This window comes from Ictidomys tridecemlineatus, chromosome 1 (genome assembly GCF_052094955.1).
Source record: "Ictidomys tridecemlineatus isolate mIctTri1 chromosome 1, mIctTri1.hap1, whole genome shotgun sequence".
Lineage (NCBI taxonomy): Eukaryota > Metazoa > Chordata > Mammalia > Rodentia > Sciuridae > Ictidomys > Ictidomys tridecemlineatus.
Genome location: NC_135477.1, coordinates 169,161,368 through 169,175,405, shown reverse-complemented (window position 1 = coordinate 169,175,405; position 14,038 = coordinate 169,161,368). Strand labels below are relative to the sequence as shown.

At 32.5% G+C, this 14,038-nt stretch overlaps 1 protein-coding gene across 5 annotated transcripts in view; it reads left to right on the top strand.

Annotated features, from left to right (window-relative positions):
• Clint1 (clathrin interactor 1) overlaps nt 1-14,038 on the top strand; it is a 62,296-nt gene that overhangs the window by 33,733 nt on the left and 14,525 nt on the right. For all 5 annotated transcript variants that reach the window (XM_078051724.1, XM_078051723.1, XM_078051716.1 and 2 more), the window contains exons 3-7: nt 519-615; nt 3,387-3,495; nt 4,411-4,575; nt 7,421-7,598; nt 11,582-11,828. In XM_078051724.1, the coding sequence (XP_077907850.1) occupies nt 519-615; nt 3,387-3,495; nt 4,411-4,575; nt 7,421-7,598; nt 11,582-11,828 (796 nt within the window). The remainder of the gene's footprint in view (nt 1-518; nt 616-3,386; nt 3,496-4,410; nt 4,576-7,420; nt 7,599-11,581; nt 11,829-14,038) is intronic.

Below are 14,038 nucleotides of genomic sequence, written 5' to 3'. Positions count from 1 at the left end.
ATCAAAGCATCTTTACATAAAAATGTGAAATTTTCTTTCAGTTTTAAACTAGCTGCCAAATATAAATTTTGCATAATTATTCAGATAATGATGTACAAAGTTTTATACAGGGTCTATTCCCTTTAAAAATTAGCTCAGAAAAAAAAAACCCACAATTTTTCTTTCTAGGTGAAGTTTCAAGATTTACTGTAGCTTACCATGTAAATTTTGAAGTATGAGTACAAAATACTTGGAAGTAAAGTTCTAAAGAATTTTTTGTGATGAATATCGGGGCCACTGTGTCAGTGAATAAAGAACTTGCAAAGTATGATATTAATTAGTGGTGCCTACAGATATTATAGGTATTGTTTAAAATATAGGAAGAACATTTTCAAAAAATGTATCATCCACATTTTTTGAATTAAGCTTATTCTTTTTTAAGCTCTTTGGGGGAAATATAACAATTTAGAGCAAGCCTGCCATCTACTGTCAAAATTAACATATTGCAAATTCTTGAGAAAAATCATTGTTTTTTTCAGGGCTACCTTTATGTATGAACAGTTTCCAGAACTTATGAATATGCTTTGGTCTCGAATGTTAAAAGACAACAAAAAGAATTGGAGAAGAGTTTATAAGGTATGAACATAAGCCTATTTTATAAACTAACATCTTGAAAACAAATGCTTAGAATTTAAAGCACACATACAGAAGTGATTTGGAAGCACACTAAATCCTTTAATAGAATAGTCGAAAACACATAAAGGAAGCATATTTGTTATTTGTGTTCTATTTATCAGTCATTGTAAAGAACAATTGTTAATGTAAAATGTTTAAAACTAATTCAGCTTTTAAATGTTAAATATTTAAGAAAATTTTTCCTATAAAAAATGTTTGCACTTATCAAAATAATTCATCTCTAATAATACATGTTTAGTCTATGAGCAGTTAAGATGAAATCAAGTCCTATGTAGTTTGTCATCACTGCATAAAAATTTGCCTAATTTATAATAATAAGATTCTAACAGTATTCAGCACCCAAAAAATATTAGTTCAGAAAATAATTGGATTTTTAATCCTAAATACACAGACTTAATTTTTTGTGGGGCAGGGGTACAGGGAATTGAACCCAGCAGTGCTTAACCACTTAGCCACATTCCCAACCCTTTTTAAATGTTGAGACAGGGTCTCACTAAATGGCCAAGGGCCCATAAGTTGTTGAGGCTAGCTTTGGCAGTCCTCTTGCCTCAGCCTCCTGAGTCACTGGCATTATAGACTCAAATTCTAATATTTTTTAAATTTTGAACATATATGCACTCTTTATCAGATTCCTTTCCTGATAACATGTAATGCACAATTCTAAAACTAGGTGTCATTTGTTCTTACAACACTACCATATTTTTTTTTTACTACTCAAAATACATAACAAAATGACATGACATTCATATTTGAACCTTTGAAAGTTCTGATTTTTAGGATTAAAAATCTCTTTTAGTTATCTGTTTCTTTTTTATTGTTGTGTTTTTTCCTACATTTTTTATTGGTGTATTAAAATTGATGGGATTTGTTGTTATGTGTTCACACAATATAACAACATAATTTGACCAGTATCACTCCCCAGAACTTCCTCCCTCCCTCTCCACATTCCACCCCTTGTCCCTTTTCTCTTCCCTTTCCTCTGTTGATCTCCCTTTGATTTTTTTTTTTTTAGGAGATCCTCTGGCTTTTTTATATAAGAGAAAATATGACCCTTAGTCTTCTGATTTTGACTTATTTCGCTTAACATGATGGTCTCTAGTTTCATTCATTTTCCTGCAAATGGTATTAATTTCATTTTTCTTTCTAGTTGAATAAAACTCTATTGTGTATATATCCAACACTTTCTTTATTCATCTATCTTTTGATGGATCTCTAGACTTATTCCATAGTTCGGCTATTGTGAATTGTGCTGCTATAAACATGGGTATGCATATATCACTGTAGTTATGAGGACTTTAATTCTTTAGGGTAAATACCGAGGAGCAGTATATCTGGATCAATGCCTAGTCTTTTGAGGAATCTCCATACTGATTTCCTTAGTTATTATACTAATTTACTGTCCCACTAACAGTGTAAAAATGTTAGAAATGTTTATTTTCTCCACATTCTCTCCGGCATTTATTATTATGGTTTTTTTTTTTTTTTTTTTTTTTTTTTTTGGTACTGGGAATTGAACCCAGGACACTAGGGCACTTAACCACTGAACCACATCCCTAGCCCTTTTTTTATATTTTATTTGGAGACACCATCTTGCTGAGTTGCCTAGTCCCTCACTAAATTGCTGAGTCTAACTTTGAACTCAAGGTCCTCCTGCCTCAGTCCTCCCAAGTTGCTAGGATTACAGGCTGTGCCACCACACCCAGCTTATTATATGTATTCTTGATGATTGCCATTCTGACTAGTGTAAGAATAAATCTCAATGTAATTTTGATTTGCATTTTCCTAATCACTAATGATATTGTAGTTCTTTTTCTTATGTTTGTTTCTGGAAACATTCACTGTCTTTATTTCTGTTTGTATTTATGATGAAATAGTAAAATTTCTGTAAATTAAGTAAGTATGCTTTCAGAAATTGAAGATGTGGTTGGTGCTTGTTTTTGTTTTTGTTTTTTTAATTCTTGGGTAAATTATTTAAAAATAAATAAATAAATCACTGATAGGAAGAGGTTTTATGTTCCTTAATTTCAACAACCTAACCATTTTTTCATGTAACTCAGTGAAGTTTGTTCCAACAAGATTATGTTTAAAATGTACAGTTCAGTGCAGTTTTTGGTGTATTCACAAAGTTGTTCAAGAGTCACTACTATGTTATTTCAGAATAATTACACTACTCTATATTCATTGGTAGCCATTCTTGCATTTTAGCAAAACCTGAAAACTTAAGTTTTTTCTTTCATTAGTTGGCATTAACTTTTTGGTGCAAATGCTATATCAATAACCTCTAAAAATTAAATTTTACCTTGGAAAATACTATAGGTTTATATAAATGCCAGATAATTTTGATAGTTCTATTAATTCAGAGTTCTATAATACCTACAAAAGAAGTAAAAACTGAGCCCTCTTTTTAAAGCTTCATTGTTCATTTGTATCATGCAGTGTTGTTAAACATCAGAATTATTGATTCTTTTTTTAAAATTTTGACATAGGACTTATTGGATAATTTATATTTATTGTACTCTATATTGATAATATGATTTAATATCAATTCAAATTGATAATATGTGTATTTAAAGTCTAATACAGAGTAAAGAAACCCTCTTCATCACCACTATGATTATTTATTTGCTAATGTTGAAAATTTTTTTAACCATTTACCAAAGCTTTACCAGAATTTATTTCGTTAAATCATTTGGTGCCTTATATTTTTACAGTCCTTGCTGCTTCTAGCTTACCTCATAAGAAATGGATCAGAGCGTGTTGTTACAAGTGCCAGAGAACACATTTATGATTTGCGATCCCTGGAAAATTACCACTTTGTAGGTGAGCAATAGAAAAACCTTATAAGCAAATTAAAACAGTAGTTGGAGTTGTCAGTCACCTGAACCAGCTTAGAAGCTTCTCTGCTCTAATTAGAATGTGACTGTTGCTGGTTGTGTGACGAGTGCAGAATCCAAGACGTGGGGCCCTAGAGTATTAATTAGTGAAGACAAGAACTTGCAGAAAAGACTGGCTAATAACAACAGAACCAACACAACATGAGTGTTCGGGTTTATATTAAAATATGCACTGGAGACTGGTCCCCTGTGGTGTCCATAAAGGAATAGCTTTAATCATATGGGAAGAAAAGGTTAGAGCTCCAAAACACACACATCTGTTTGAAGCTGGGTTTTCCCCCCTCCCACCAAATAATATTTACTGTGCAAAGGCAGCAAGGCCAGAGTGTGTTTTGAATGTGAAAGAGGCTAGAGAATGAAGCACACTTCATTTTGTAGCATGCCCTAGTACTTTAAAAAATTCAGTTTTTCAGCTACACTAAGTCCTCATAATTAGTGTTCCCAAACTTGTATTGGGAAACCAAGACATTTGGGGTGCTTTTCAGTCATTAAAATATTCAGGTGGTTCTTGTTTTGATTTGTTCTGTTAAAATATAATAGAAAACATGGATATATTCATTTCATGTGGTCATCTTCACTAACCCTAATTTTTAGTGGGTCTTTAATTGACCTTACACAGTACTATTATCTGTGATCTGTAAAGCAGAATTGCATTTTAGAACATAGGATTTGCTAAAAAGGAAATGACACAGTGTAATACCATAATCTACCTCTTGTTTTTATTTTTCAAAATATTGAAGTTAGTTTCTTATTTTGTAGAATTACTATTTTTTTTTTGTCTTAGAGTTTGGTGTGTATTAAATGAATTCATTCGCTTCTTTTCTTCCTTACCATTCTGAAGATGAGCATGGCAAGGATCAAGGTATAAATATTCGCCAGAAAGTGAAGGAATTGGTTGAATTTGCCCAGGATGACGACAGGCTTCGTGAAGAGCGAAAGAAAGCAAAGAAGAACAAAGACAAATATGTTGGGGTTTCCTCAGACAGTGTTGGAGGATTCAGATACAGTGAGTATTAAAGATAGGATGGCATCTAAGCATCAGTTTAGTTTCTCAGATGTATTTTAAGAATCATTGAAATACTAAATACCAAAATGCTATTTTTTTCCTAGGAAGATACAGATTACTAAATACACATGATACTCATTTTGGCTGCAATCACGTGGATCGTGGAAATCTTCCTGTCTTGTTTTTATTACAGGTTCAAGAATGTGATTTTAACTAATTAGCTAACTGCAAACTTTGTATTAATGTATAGAAAATAAAACAGATGTATACACTTCTTCAGGAAAGTAGTTTCTCTCACTCATATTGTAGAGCATAAAAATACCAAGTTTGATCAAGAGATTTATTGTTTTATTTCAAAACTGGTTTAGCTCACATTTTTGTCCACAAACACATATGCGTCCTTCAAGTCAATCCAGCTTCAGTTTCTGTTCCCTTAGTGAAGCAATATATAACTTGAGAAAAAGATTACTGGCTGTACTATCACTTTTTCATCTGGATCTGTTGCTTTGTTTGTTATTTCTAACACATTTAGGAGCAACTAGAATATTTAATGCTTGTTTTTAATGTAGTAGTTTAAAAATAGGATGCTTGGTTCTTGAAGCATACACAAAATTAAGAATTTTCTTTCACAGCATGTTCATTTGAATTCTCCCTGTCTTGTGTGAACTTTGACAGTTTATGCACTATGGATCTTCACAGTTGCTTTTGGGGACACTCTAGTTCCCACTACCTAAAATTGAGTTCATTTTTATTTGGATTATATTGAGGTTTATTACTTTGGGATTACCCATAGAATATTATCTCTATGTTCCTTTTATTACTCTCAAAGAAAAAGTACTGCTCTCTCAGCTTATTTCTATCAGAAAAATTTCCCTTAAGTGACAAAGCACCACATAAAAATTGTTTTGTGAATTTGACAAGAATATTTTTCTACAGTATATGTTTTGGATTTGTTTCTGGAGGAGAGTAAAAAACTTTTTGTATTATTTGCTCAAGTATTTTTTCTTTAGCTTTTTCACTGTAGCTAAAGAAATTTAATATATTTTGAACAAAAATTGCTATATGCAACTCATTTACTCATTCTACTTGCATATCCCCCTTTTTTGGACTATTACAATGTGCACTTATATCAGATAAATTTAGAAAATTGAGAATTTTCAGTCTTAGTCACAGCAAACTGATTGCAGCATCTGTATTGACAGAAGAGTTAAACAACTTTCACATTCTTTGCTAAATTATTATTGTTTTTCAGACTTAACTAACGAAAAACAAATGTTGGAAACAATGGTCTGTTAGCAACCTTTTTGATTATTTTAACTTTTTTGTGTGTTTTATCATTCTTATTTAGATAGTGTCTTACCAAAACCTACTATGTTAAGCACTAATTTAGTATGATCTTTACCAATAGTAATCATTTTGGTTTTCATCTTTCTTGTATATTTGTTTCTTTTCAAAGTCTAGTTCATCACATTGCTACTGAAATGTGCACATACATTATTAGAAAATTACTTCTGAAAACCTTTCCTGGTTGAAGTTTTGTTATCATATATTCTTAAGTTGGTGACCACTTCTACATTTGTTACACACACCCAGAAATAGATTTTTAAATTTTTTTGATGATTCAACCCAGGGCCTTGTACACACTAGGCAAGCACTCTAATTGTGCTGTATCCCCAGACCCTAGTACAATGTTTTTACTACAGAAAATTTTAGCCTTGAAGTTTTAGCCCACAATTCAGCAAATTGTATTTGTACAGTCTCCAGAGGGCATGTATGCCATAAAAACTGGTTTAACAAAGGTTGGAAACAATGGTCTGTTAGCTACTTTTTTGATTTTTTTTTTTTTTTTTATTAAATTTGATTGCTTTCTCTACTCCCACTCTTGCTTCCTAAATTCAGTTAGAACATGGAAATGGAAAGATTCCATTTTGTGTCTTCATTGGGTTCTAAAGAGTAAGGAATAATACAAATCTTAACATTTTGAATCTTTGTTCAAACACTACCATCATCTTTTCTCTTTATTCCCTGATTCACACAGAAGTTCTATAGGCTTCACCAGTTTGAGAATATATTTCCACTTGGTCTTTGACTGTATAATATCATCATACTATATGACTCTAGTGTGTACAGTTTTTAGTAGCTGGAATATTCTTTTTACAGTAATTATAAAATACTTTCCCATGCTTTAAAATTCATTGTTTTTCTAGTTTGATGCCAGCATATTGGAACATGTAGCATTCATGGTGGAGTTCCTTTAGATTGACTGATTTGGTTTGATTGATATTTGAAATGACTGTCTCTGTGTTGCCCAAGCTGGCCTTGAACTCATTGTCTTAAGCAGTCCTGCTTCAGCCTCCCCTCCCATATAGCTGGGACTGCAAGCACATTACCAGCATGCCTGCCTTACTTTCTGTTTTTTTAAGACACTGTTGATGTCTAATACTTTTCTAAAAATTTTTAAATTGAAAATAGGAATGAAACACAATTATTAAGTAATATTTGAAAAACAAAAAGATTTCTATTTTTCTTTTGCTTGTAGAACTTGTGTTGATTTTTTTGTTTTCTATTACTACTTTCAACAGCCTTTAGGAACTTCCTGAATGCTGCACATTAAGGTTGTGAAAGTTTTCATAAACAAAAGCTTTTGAATCTGCATTTCTCCTACTTAATGATTGGCATTACATGCTGCGCCTTGCTATAATTGTGTTGATTCAGCACTGTCAGAGCTTTCTGTTTTCCTTTGAAAATGATTTTATTATGAGGAAAAGCTTCAGAAATAAGAAGTGTAGACACCTTTTGAATTTAATGTCCTTAGAGTTGTTTCTTTTTTAAATGTGTTATATAGGCGAAAGATATGATCCTGAACCCAAATCAAAATGGGATGAGGAGTGGGATAAAAACAAGAGTGCTTTTCCATTCAGTGATAAATTAGGTGAACTGAGTGATAAAATTGGAAGCACAATTGATGACACCATCAGCAAGTTCCGGAGGAAAGATAGAGAAGACTCTCCAGAAAGATGCAGGTATTAACATTTTGTCTCCCGGTCTCTTAAAAAGGGTGCTAAATTTATGCAGCTAGATTTTTGTTTGTGATATTGACATTATTTGAAGTTCAGCTTTTTAAAAAATTAGACATTTAGAGAAATCTTAGGTTCTTAGAAAATTTGTGTATAAAGTACAGAGGGTTCTCATATGTCCCCTCTTTCCTTCCCCACCGATTTTTCTGCTTAACATCTTACTTTACTATGGTACATTTGTTAACAATAAACCTATATTAATATGTTTTAACTAAAGTCTATAGCTTGCTTTGGAGTTCACCATGTTGTGCAGTCCTGTTGAGTTTTGACCGATGCATAATACTCACAAAGCACCATGTAGAATAGTTTCACCACCCTAAAATAGTTTCACCACCTGTGCAAAAATGTGGAATGGTTTGTGAATTTACTAGTCATCCTTGCATAAAGGCTGTACTAGTTTTCTTACAACATTGTAGTTTTAGTATATGTGCTACTGAAGCAAGCAGCATTCATTTGTTTTAAAGATGCTAGGCCAAACATTATTGCTGTTAGTATTGATATTCCTTTTGTTTTGTCTGTGCCCATTTGTTTCTAAAGTTGATTATCTGTCCTCTATATTTTTATTCAGACTACTTGGTCTTCCCTTGGACTTTCTTGCCCCCAGTAAAAACATTTACAGATTATTTTGCATTTTGACATCAAATGATCCAGGGATCTAAGATACTGTTGAGGAATAATGAAGTCCATGTAGTAAGTTTAAAATAAAGGTAAAGGATTTGAAATTTAACTTTTCCCATTACATTTTATTATGATTTTATACAGTATGTATCAAAAAGCAAATCCAAGTGAAATTTGAACCAAAACTTTTCTAATATAGACTTATATTTTATAAACTATATTTTCTGTGGTGGGGCATTTGTATTTAGTTTTACATAGAACATATTGGAGCTTTGAAACATTCAGTTTTTATTCTTACCTACCAGTATAGGTGTAAGCTAGTTTTTCTTCCAAATTAAAAGTCATTGTGTATAGTGCTTGGTTGCAAGGCAGATTTTAGAAGACCTGTATTATGTATGCCTTACAATATATTAAATAAGGTGGAGTAAGGACTTTATTTTTTAGAAGTAAAACTAAGGCCCATTTAGATTGTGTGGACCCATCTAAAATTACACAATAATGGAATATAATTGAATGCTGAGCGTTCAAGTGCATTCTTGTAACCAATTACTGTCTTTCTTTTTCCTACCCAAATATCTTAATGGTTCAGATTTAGGGGTTCATTAAGACGTAAAAACCAAAAATGTAATCTACTTTTGAAATAGGTTCTGAAATTTGTTTAGTGTAAAATTGTTTAGTGTATTTTCAGTATGTTTCCATATTTATTTAAATCAATGAAATATCTCTATTTATGTAAGTGCCAGGGATTGAACTCAGGGACACTTGACCTCTGAGCCATATTCCCAGTCCTATTTTGTATTTTTATTTAGAGACAGGGTCTCACTGAGTTTGTTATTAGCTTTCGCTAAGGCTGGCTTTGAACTCTCAATCCTCCTGCCTCGGCTTTCTGAGCCACTGGGATTATAGGTGTGCACCACCACAGCTGGCTGAAATGTATCTTTTTAAAGGCCATTTCTGGAATATGATCTTTGAATAGCCAGAGATCTATTTTACAACTGCATTTCTATCTCCTTTATAAAGGAGTATGCATATGATAAACTGACAATCATAAATAACTAAACTTGGGGAAAGAGCGCCTGCTTCAGATATTCCATGCTGTTTTTGTTCATTAATGTTCTCTTGGCCTGTGTATTTTTGGCTTTATTTGGAAAACAGTAGCCATGTAATCTATTGAGATTTCCTCATGAAGTGGGACTCAAGGAAGGGTAGGCTGGTTAGAAATAAGGTATGTTGTTTTTCCCAATACTGGGGATAAAACTCATACATGGTAGGTAAGCCCTCTATTGCTGAGCTACACCCCTAGTCCTACATTCTAATATTAACTTTTTTTCCTTTGCCCTTCGAGCTTCATGTCTATGTTCCTTCTTTGTTTCCCCTCTCTGCCCACTCAGATTTTCCCTTATTGTAGTTTTTCCCATGTGTTCCCTCTAAGAAAGAATCTACTAGATTTTCTAAGTCTTTTATATAGAATGTTCAGTTGCTAGAGATAAGCAAATATGATATATCACTCTAACAGGCACATCAAAGACTTTTCATCTTGTACTCTGAGAGAGTAGTAGAGTTTTAGACAAAAATTGCATGTTATCTCAGACTTTACCAGAATTTCAGTCTTTAGTTCATTATTAGTCAGGGATTCTTGAACTTGATCACACGTGAAGCTTTCATTTAGTTGTGTGCCAGTCAGATTTATATTCTCAATTTATAAAGAAATTATCCTGCACTGACAAAACTGAATATCAAAAAGGTAAGAAATACAGTTCTACTTATAGGCCTGATTGCCGGAAGCTTTGGGTCATTTTTTGTTGGTGAGAGATTAGTAAGAGCTCTTGGCCACTTACCAGAATTATAGGTTTTCTTTAAAAATGTTTTCATCTTAGGCTGGGGTTGTAGCTCAGTGGTAAAGCACTTGCTTAGCATGGGTGAGGCCCTGTGTTTAATCTCAGCACCACATAAAAATAAATAAAATAAAAGGTTATATTCTTAAAAAAAAAAAAAAGAAAAGAAAGAAAAAGAATCTTTTTTAAAAAAATGTTTTCATCCTTTTTCTATTTGAAAGCCATTCCTTTCTAATCCTTTATTTGTACAAGTTCTAAATTCATTCAAATAGAAGTTGGAAGTTGCTTTAGATTAGTTTAAGCTAAATTGCATCAGTAACAGTCATGTTTTTTTTAGAGAGAGAGAGAGAGAATTTTAATATTTATTTTTTAGTTTTTGGCGGACACAACATCTTTGTATGTGGTGCTGAGGATCGAACCTGGGCCGCACGCATGCCAGGCGAGCGTGCTACCACTTGAGCCACATCCCCAGCCCAACAGTCATAGTTTAAAGGTGGATTTTAAGCATTTCGTTCCTGGATATTTATAAATTAAACCACCTACTCTAAAATTAATATAAGTAGTGGAACATTTTCCTGGTTCTTTTTCTTTTGCCCCTCTGTCTCTTTTTGTCTTTCTCTGTTTGTACCCAGGGGGAAAAAAATAAATAAACCAGTGCCTTTTAACTGCATAACAGACTAGTACTGACATTTTCATTCCCAACATATAAAAATCCAGGTTTTCCTCTGTTTTTTCTTTATGTTGTTAAAAATATAATATTTTTAATGTGAGCAAAATGAAATCATTTCAGAAACATTTTCAATATAGGTAAGTTTCTTTGAAGCAGTTTACATAGTTATGTAAAAGTTTAAGCTCCAAATATAGTAAAATACAGTACAGCTGTAAAGTGCATTACCTCATATTTTTCTGCATTTGCAGATAGCATTTAATCACTTGAATTGAAATAGGGTAATATTTTTAAAGTATCCTTTGAAATTGTAAAATTTTACTATGTTATAAGCCTTGGTATATGAGAGTTGGTGACTGAATTATGTTATAAAAATGGAACTGTAGCTATGTTTACAGTACATTTCAAAAAAAGATCATCGAGTGCAGATGTTTTAAATACTAGAATATTACCAATTGATTCTGATAATCCTACTATTTAATCTTTTAATTAAGCTTTAAATATATAATAAACAAAAACCTGAGTTATTTTAGGTATTTTTTTATTTGTACACATTTTTGTAAAGACTTTTTCATAGCAATGTTTTAGACTTACCTAGGGAATTCTGCAGATTCCCACTTCCCCTCCCCAGTATACACATATCATTATTCAGGAAGCTTAGATAACATTCTGTTGATCCCTGTCAAATAGTCAAAAGTATAGGATTTTGGAGTTATCGTGTTTGAAATTCTCTAACTCAAGTCACTAAGGATTCCATTTAAAAATAATCCCAAGACTTATTATTTTGCTTCATTTTTAATATCTTTTAGTGACAGCGATGAGGAAAAGAAAGCAAGAAGAGGCAGATCTCCCAAAGGTGAATTCAAAGATGAAGAGGAAACTGTGACGACAAAGCATATCCATATCACACAGGCCACAGAGACCACCACAACTAGACACAAGCGCACAGCAAATCCTTCCAAAACCATTGATCTTGGAGCAGCAGCACATTACACAGGAGACAAAGCAAGTCCAGATCAGAATGCTTCAACCCATCCACCTCAGTCTTCAGCTAAGGTGGGAATGGCAGGAGCTTACACATTACACATGGTTTATTCTAATAAACTACTTTTACAATTTCGACGTTAGTAGGCTTGGGCATTTCTAGGTAATCATATTAATTATAGATCATCTGGCATGTATTACTCAGAGTCATTAATAATAAGAAATTCTTTGGGGAAGAAACCTGTCCAATTGTAGAATGATTATGTACTTCATATGAAAGTAGAAATGACACTCTTGATTCATTTGGGGGAGGTTGTAAGTCAGAATATATAGTGTATTTGTTTTCATCTATTACCACCACTGGTTACCAAGCCTTGAACTAAAACATGGCAGAATTAAGAAGTGACAAAAGATGGATGAATAAGAAGATGAATACATAGGAGAAAGTCTCATTTAGCCTTGAGATGGTAACTATAAAGGGAAGCTTATTTACCTCACTGCCATCAGTGCTGTAAGAAGCACTGTTTCTTGTACCTTCTTTTGTTTTTATTCACCACAAAAATAAAATCCACCTACTGGATAGCTGGCCACAAGGTAGTCTTTCATACAAAAATCAGCCAAAGGGGGAGATTTGCCCTGGACAATTAAATTATTTTTTTTGTCACTCTTCCCCATTACAGTTTTTCCATTTGTGTCTTCGAACTAGATGTAGCTAAAAGCTGAGGAAAACATTTTTCTAATGTTTTCTGCAAATTGTACGTGACTCAAAAAAACAAACAAACAAACAAAAAGCTAGGCATGTGTAATGGCAAGAACAAGAACTCTGACAGCTTTTGCCAGGTGTCTTCTGAACTGATGTATAATTTTCACCCATGTGGTGTTTTTTTTTTTTTTTAACTTTTGATAAAAACCTCAAAATTATAAGTTTACTTTGGTTGTAGTTAAAAAGGAAATGGCTCTGTTATTTTTTTTATGATCTTAGATTTCCCCTTCTGTAGATAAGTTATTGTTGTTAACTATATAGGATCTGGTAGGTGTTTATCATAGTTAAAACCCAAATACATGATGACTGTCATGGAAAACCCATCTGAGGTTACATGAGGAAAATCATTATTTAACAAAAAAATCAAGATTTTATCTTGAGTTTGTTTTTTGTTTTTTAACTTAGATCTACTTACCATTTTAAAATGTTCCTTTGATTTTTACTTTTGACTGTTGCTCTAGACTCTGGTATAAAGTAGCCTCTTTAGTGGACCCCAGCCTGAATCCCATTAATGTCTGGTTTTGGGTTCTTAAAGTATTTTAAATACCAGTTTATAGTATAGCCTGAATTTTTTTTTTTTTTTTTTTGGCTCAGTACTGAGGATTGAACCCAGAACCTCATGCTTGCTTCTCTGTCCTCTGAACTACATCTCCAACCCTTGCCATGAATATTTTATGTTTGTAATATAAATTTTTGGGTTTTTTTTTTTAACAATTAAAAAAATACAGAAAGCTGAAGTTCTTGAAGTTATTTCAATTTGGATCTCTTATATAAGTTTAAACACTATTTTGAACCACAGTGTAGTAATTTTAATCCTTAAAGCTCAAATTAATATGACTAGAAATTTACAGTGTTTCCCTGTTTTCTCACAATTCACTTCTAATTTAACATGTACATAATCATGTATGTATTGAATATAAGGAACATAGATATCAGGGCACTTGGCACTATGAAGAAGACAAGAATAGTACTAGAAGTCCAGCTTTTGTATTTTTATTTCAGGAACTAAATGTGAAAGAGTAAAATGGAAAGGTATATCACATAATTTAAAATTACACTAACTTGTGTGATATATAATCAGTTTTTAGAATTTCTTAGAATTTTAGCACTGGATAAGAATTTGCTCTTTCACCAGGTGGACATTGATTCTTAGAATTGGCTAAAGAAGCTTTATAAGACTTTATAGGCTAGCATTCCTCTAGGGACTAAAAGTATATTGTGATGGGACTCGGACATTTTTTTTCTTCTTTCTTTGTGATTCTGAACTGAATACAATCTGAAATATGTTTATTTCCAGATTGCAATGCAATTAGAAAAGAAATGAGTGTAGATGTCAGGGACTTCCACAGGACTAGAAGTAAAATTCCTTAAAGCTTACTGCCTCTGTAAGGACTCAGGTTAATACTTTTTTTTTTTTTTTTTCCCAGAAAATGAAATCTGCCTTTACTTAGTTAAGGATGGTTTTTACAGGTGTTTGTGTTTAAAATTGTAATTAGAAATTGGTAGAAGTGGCTTTAGG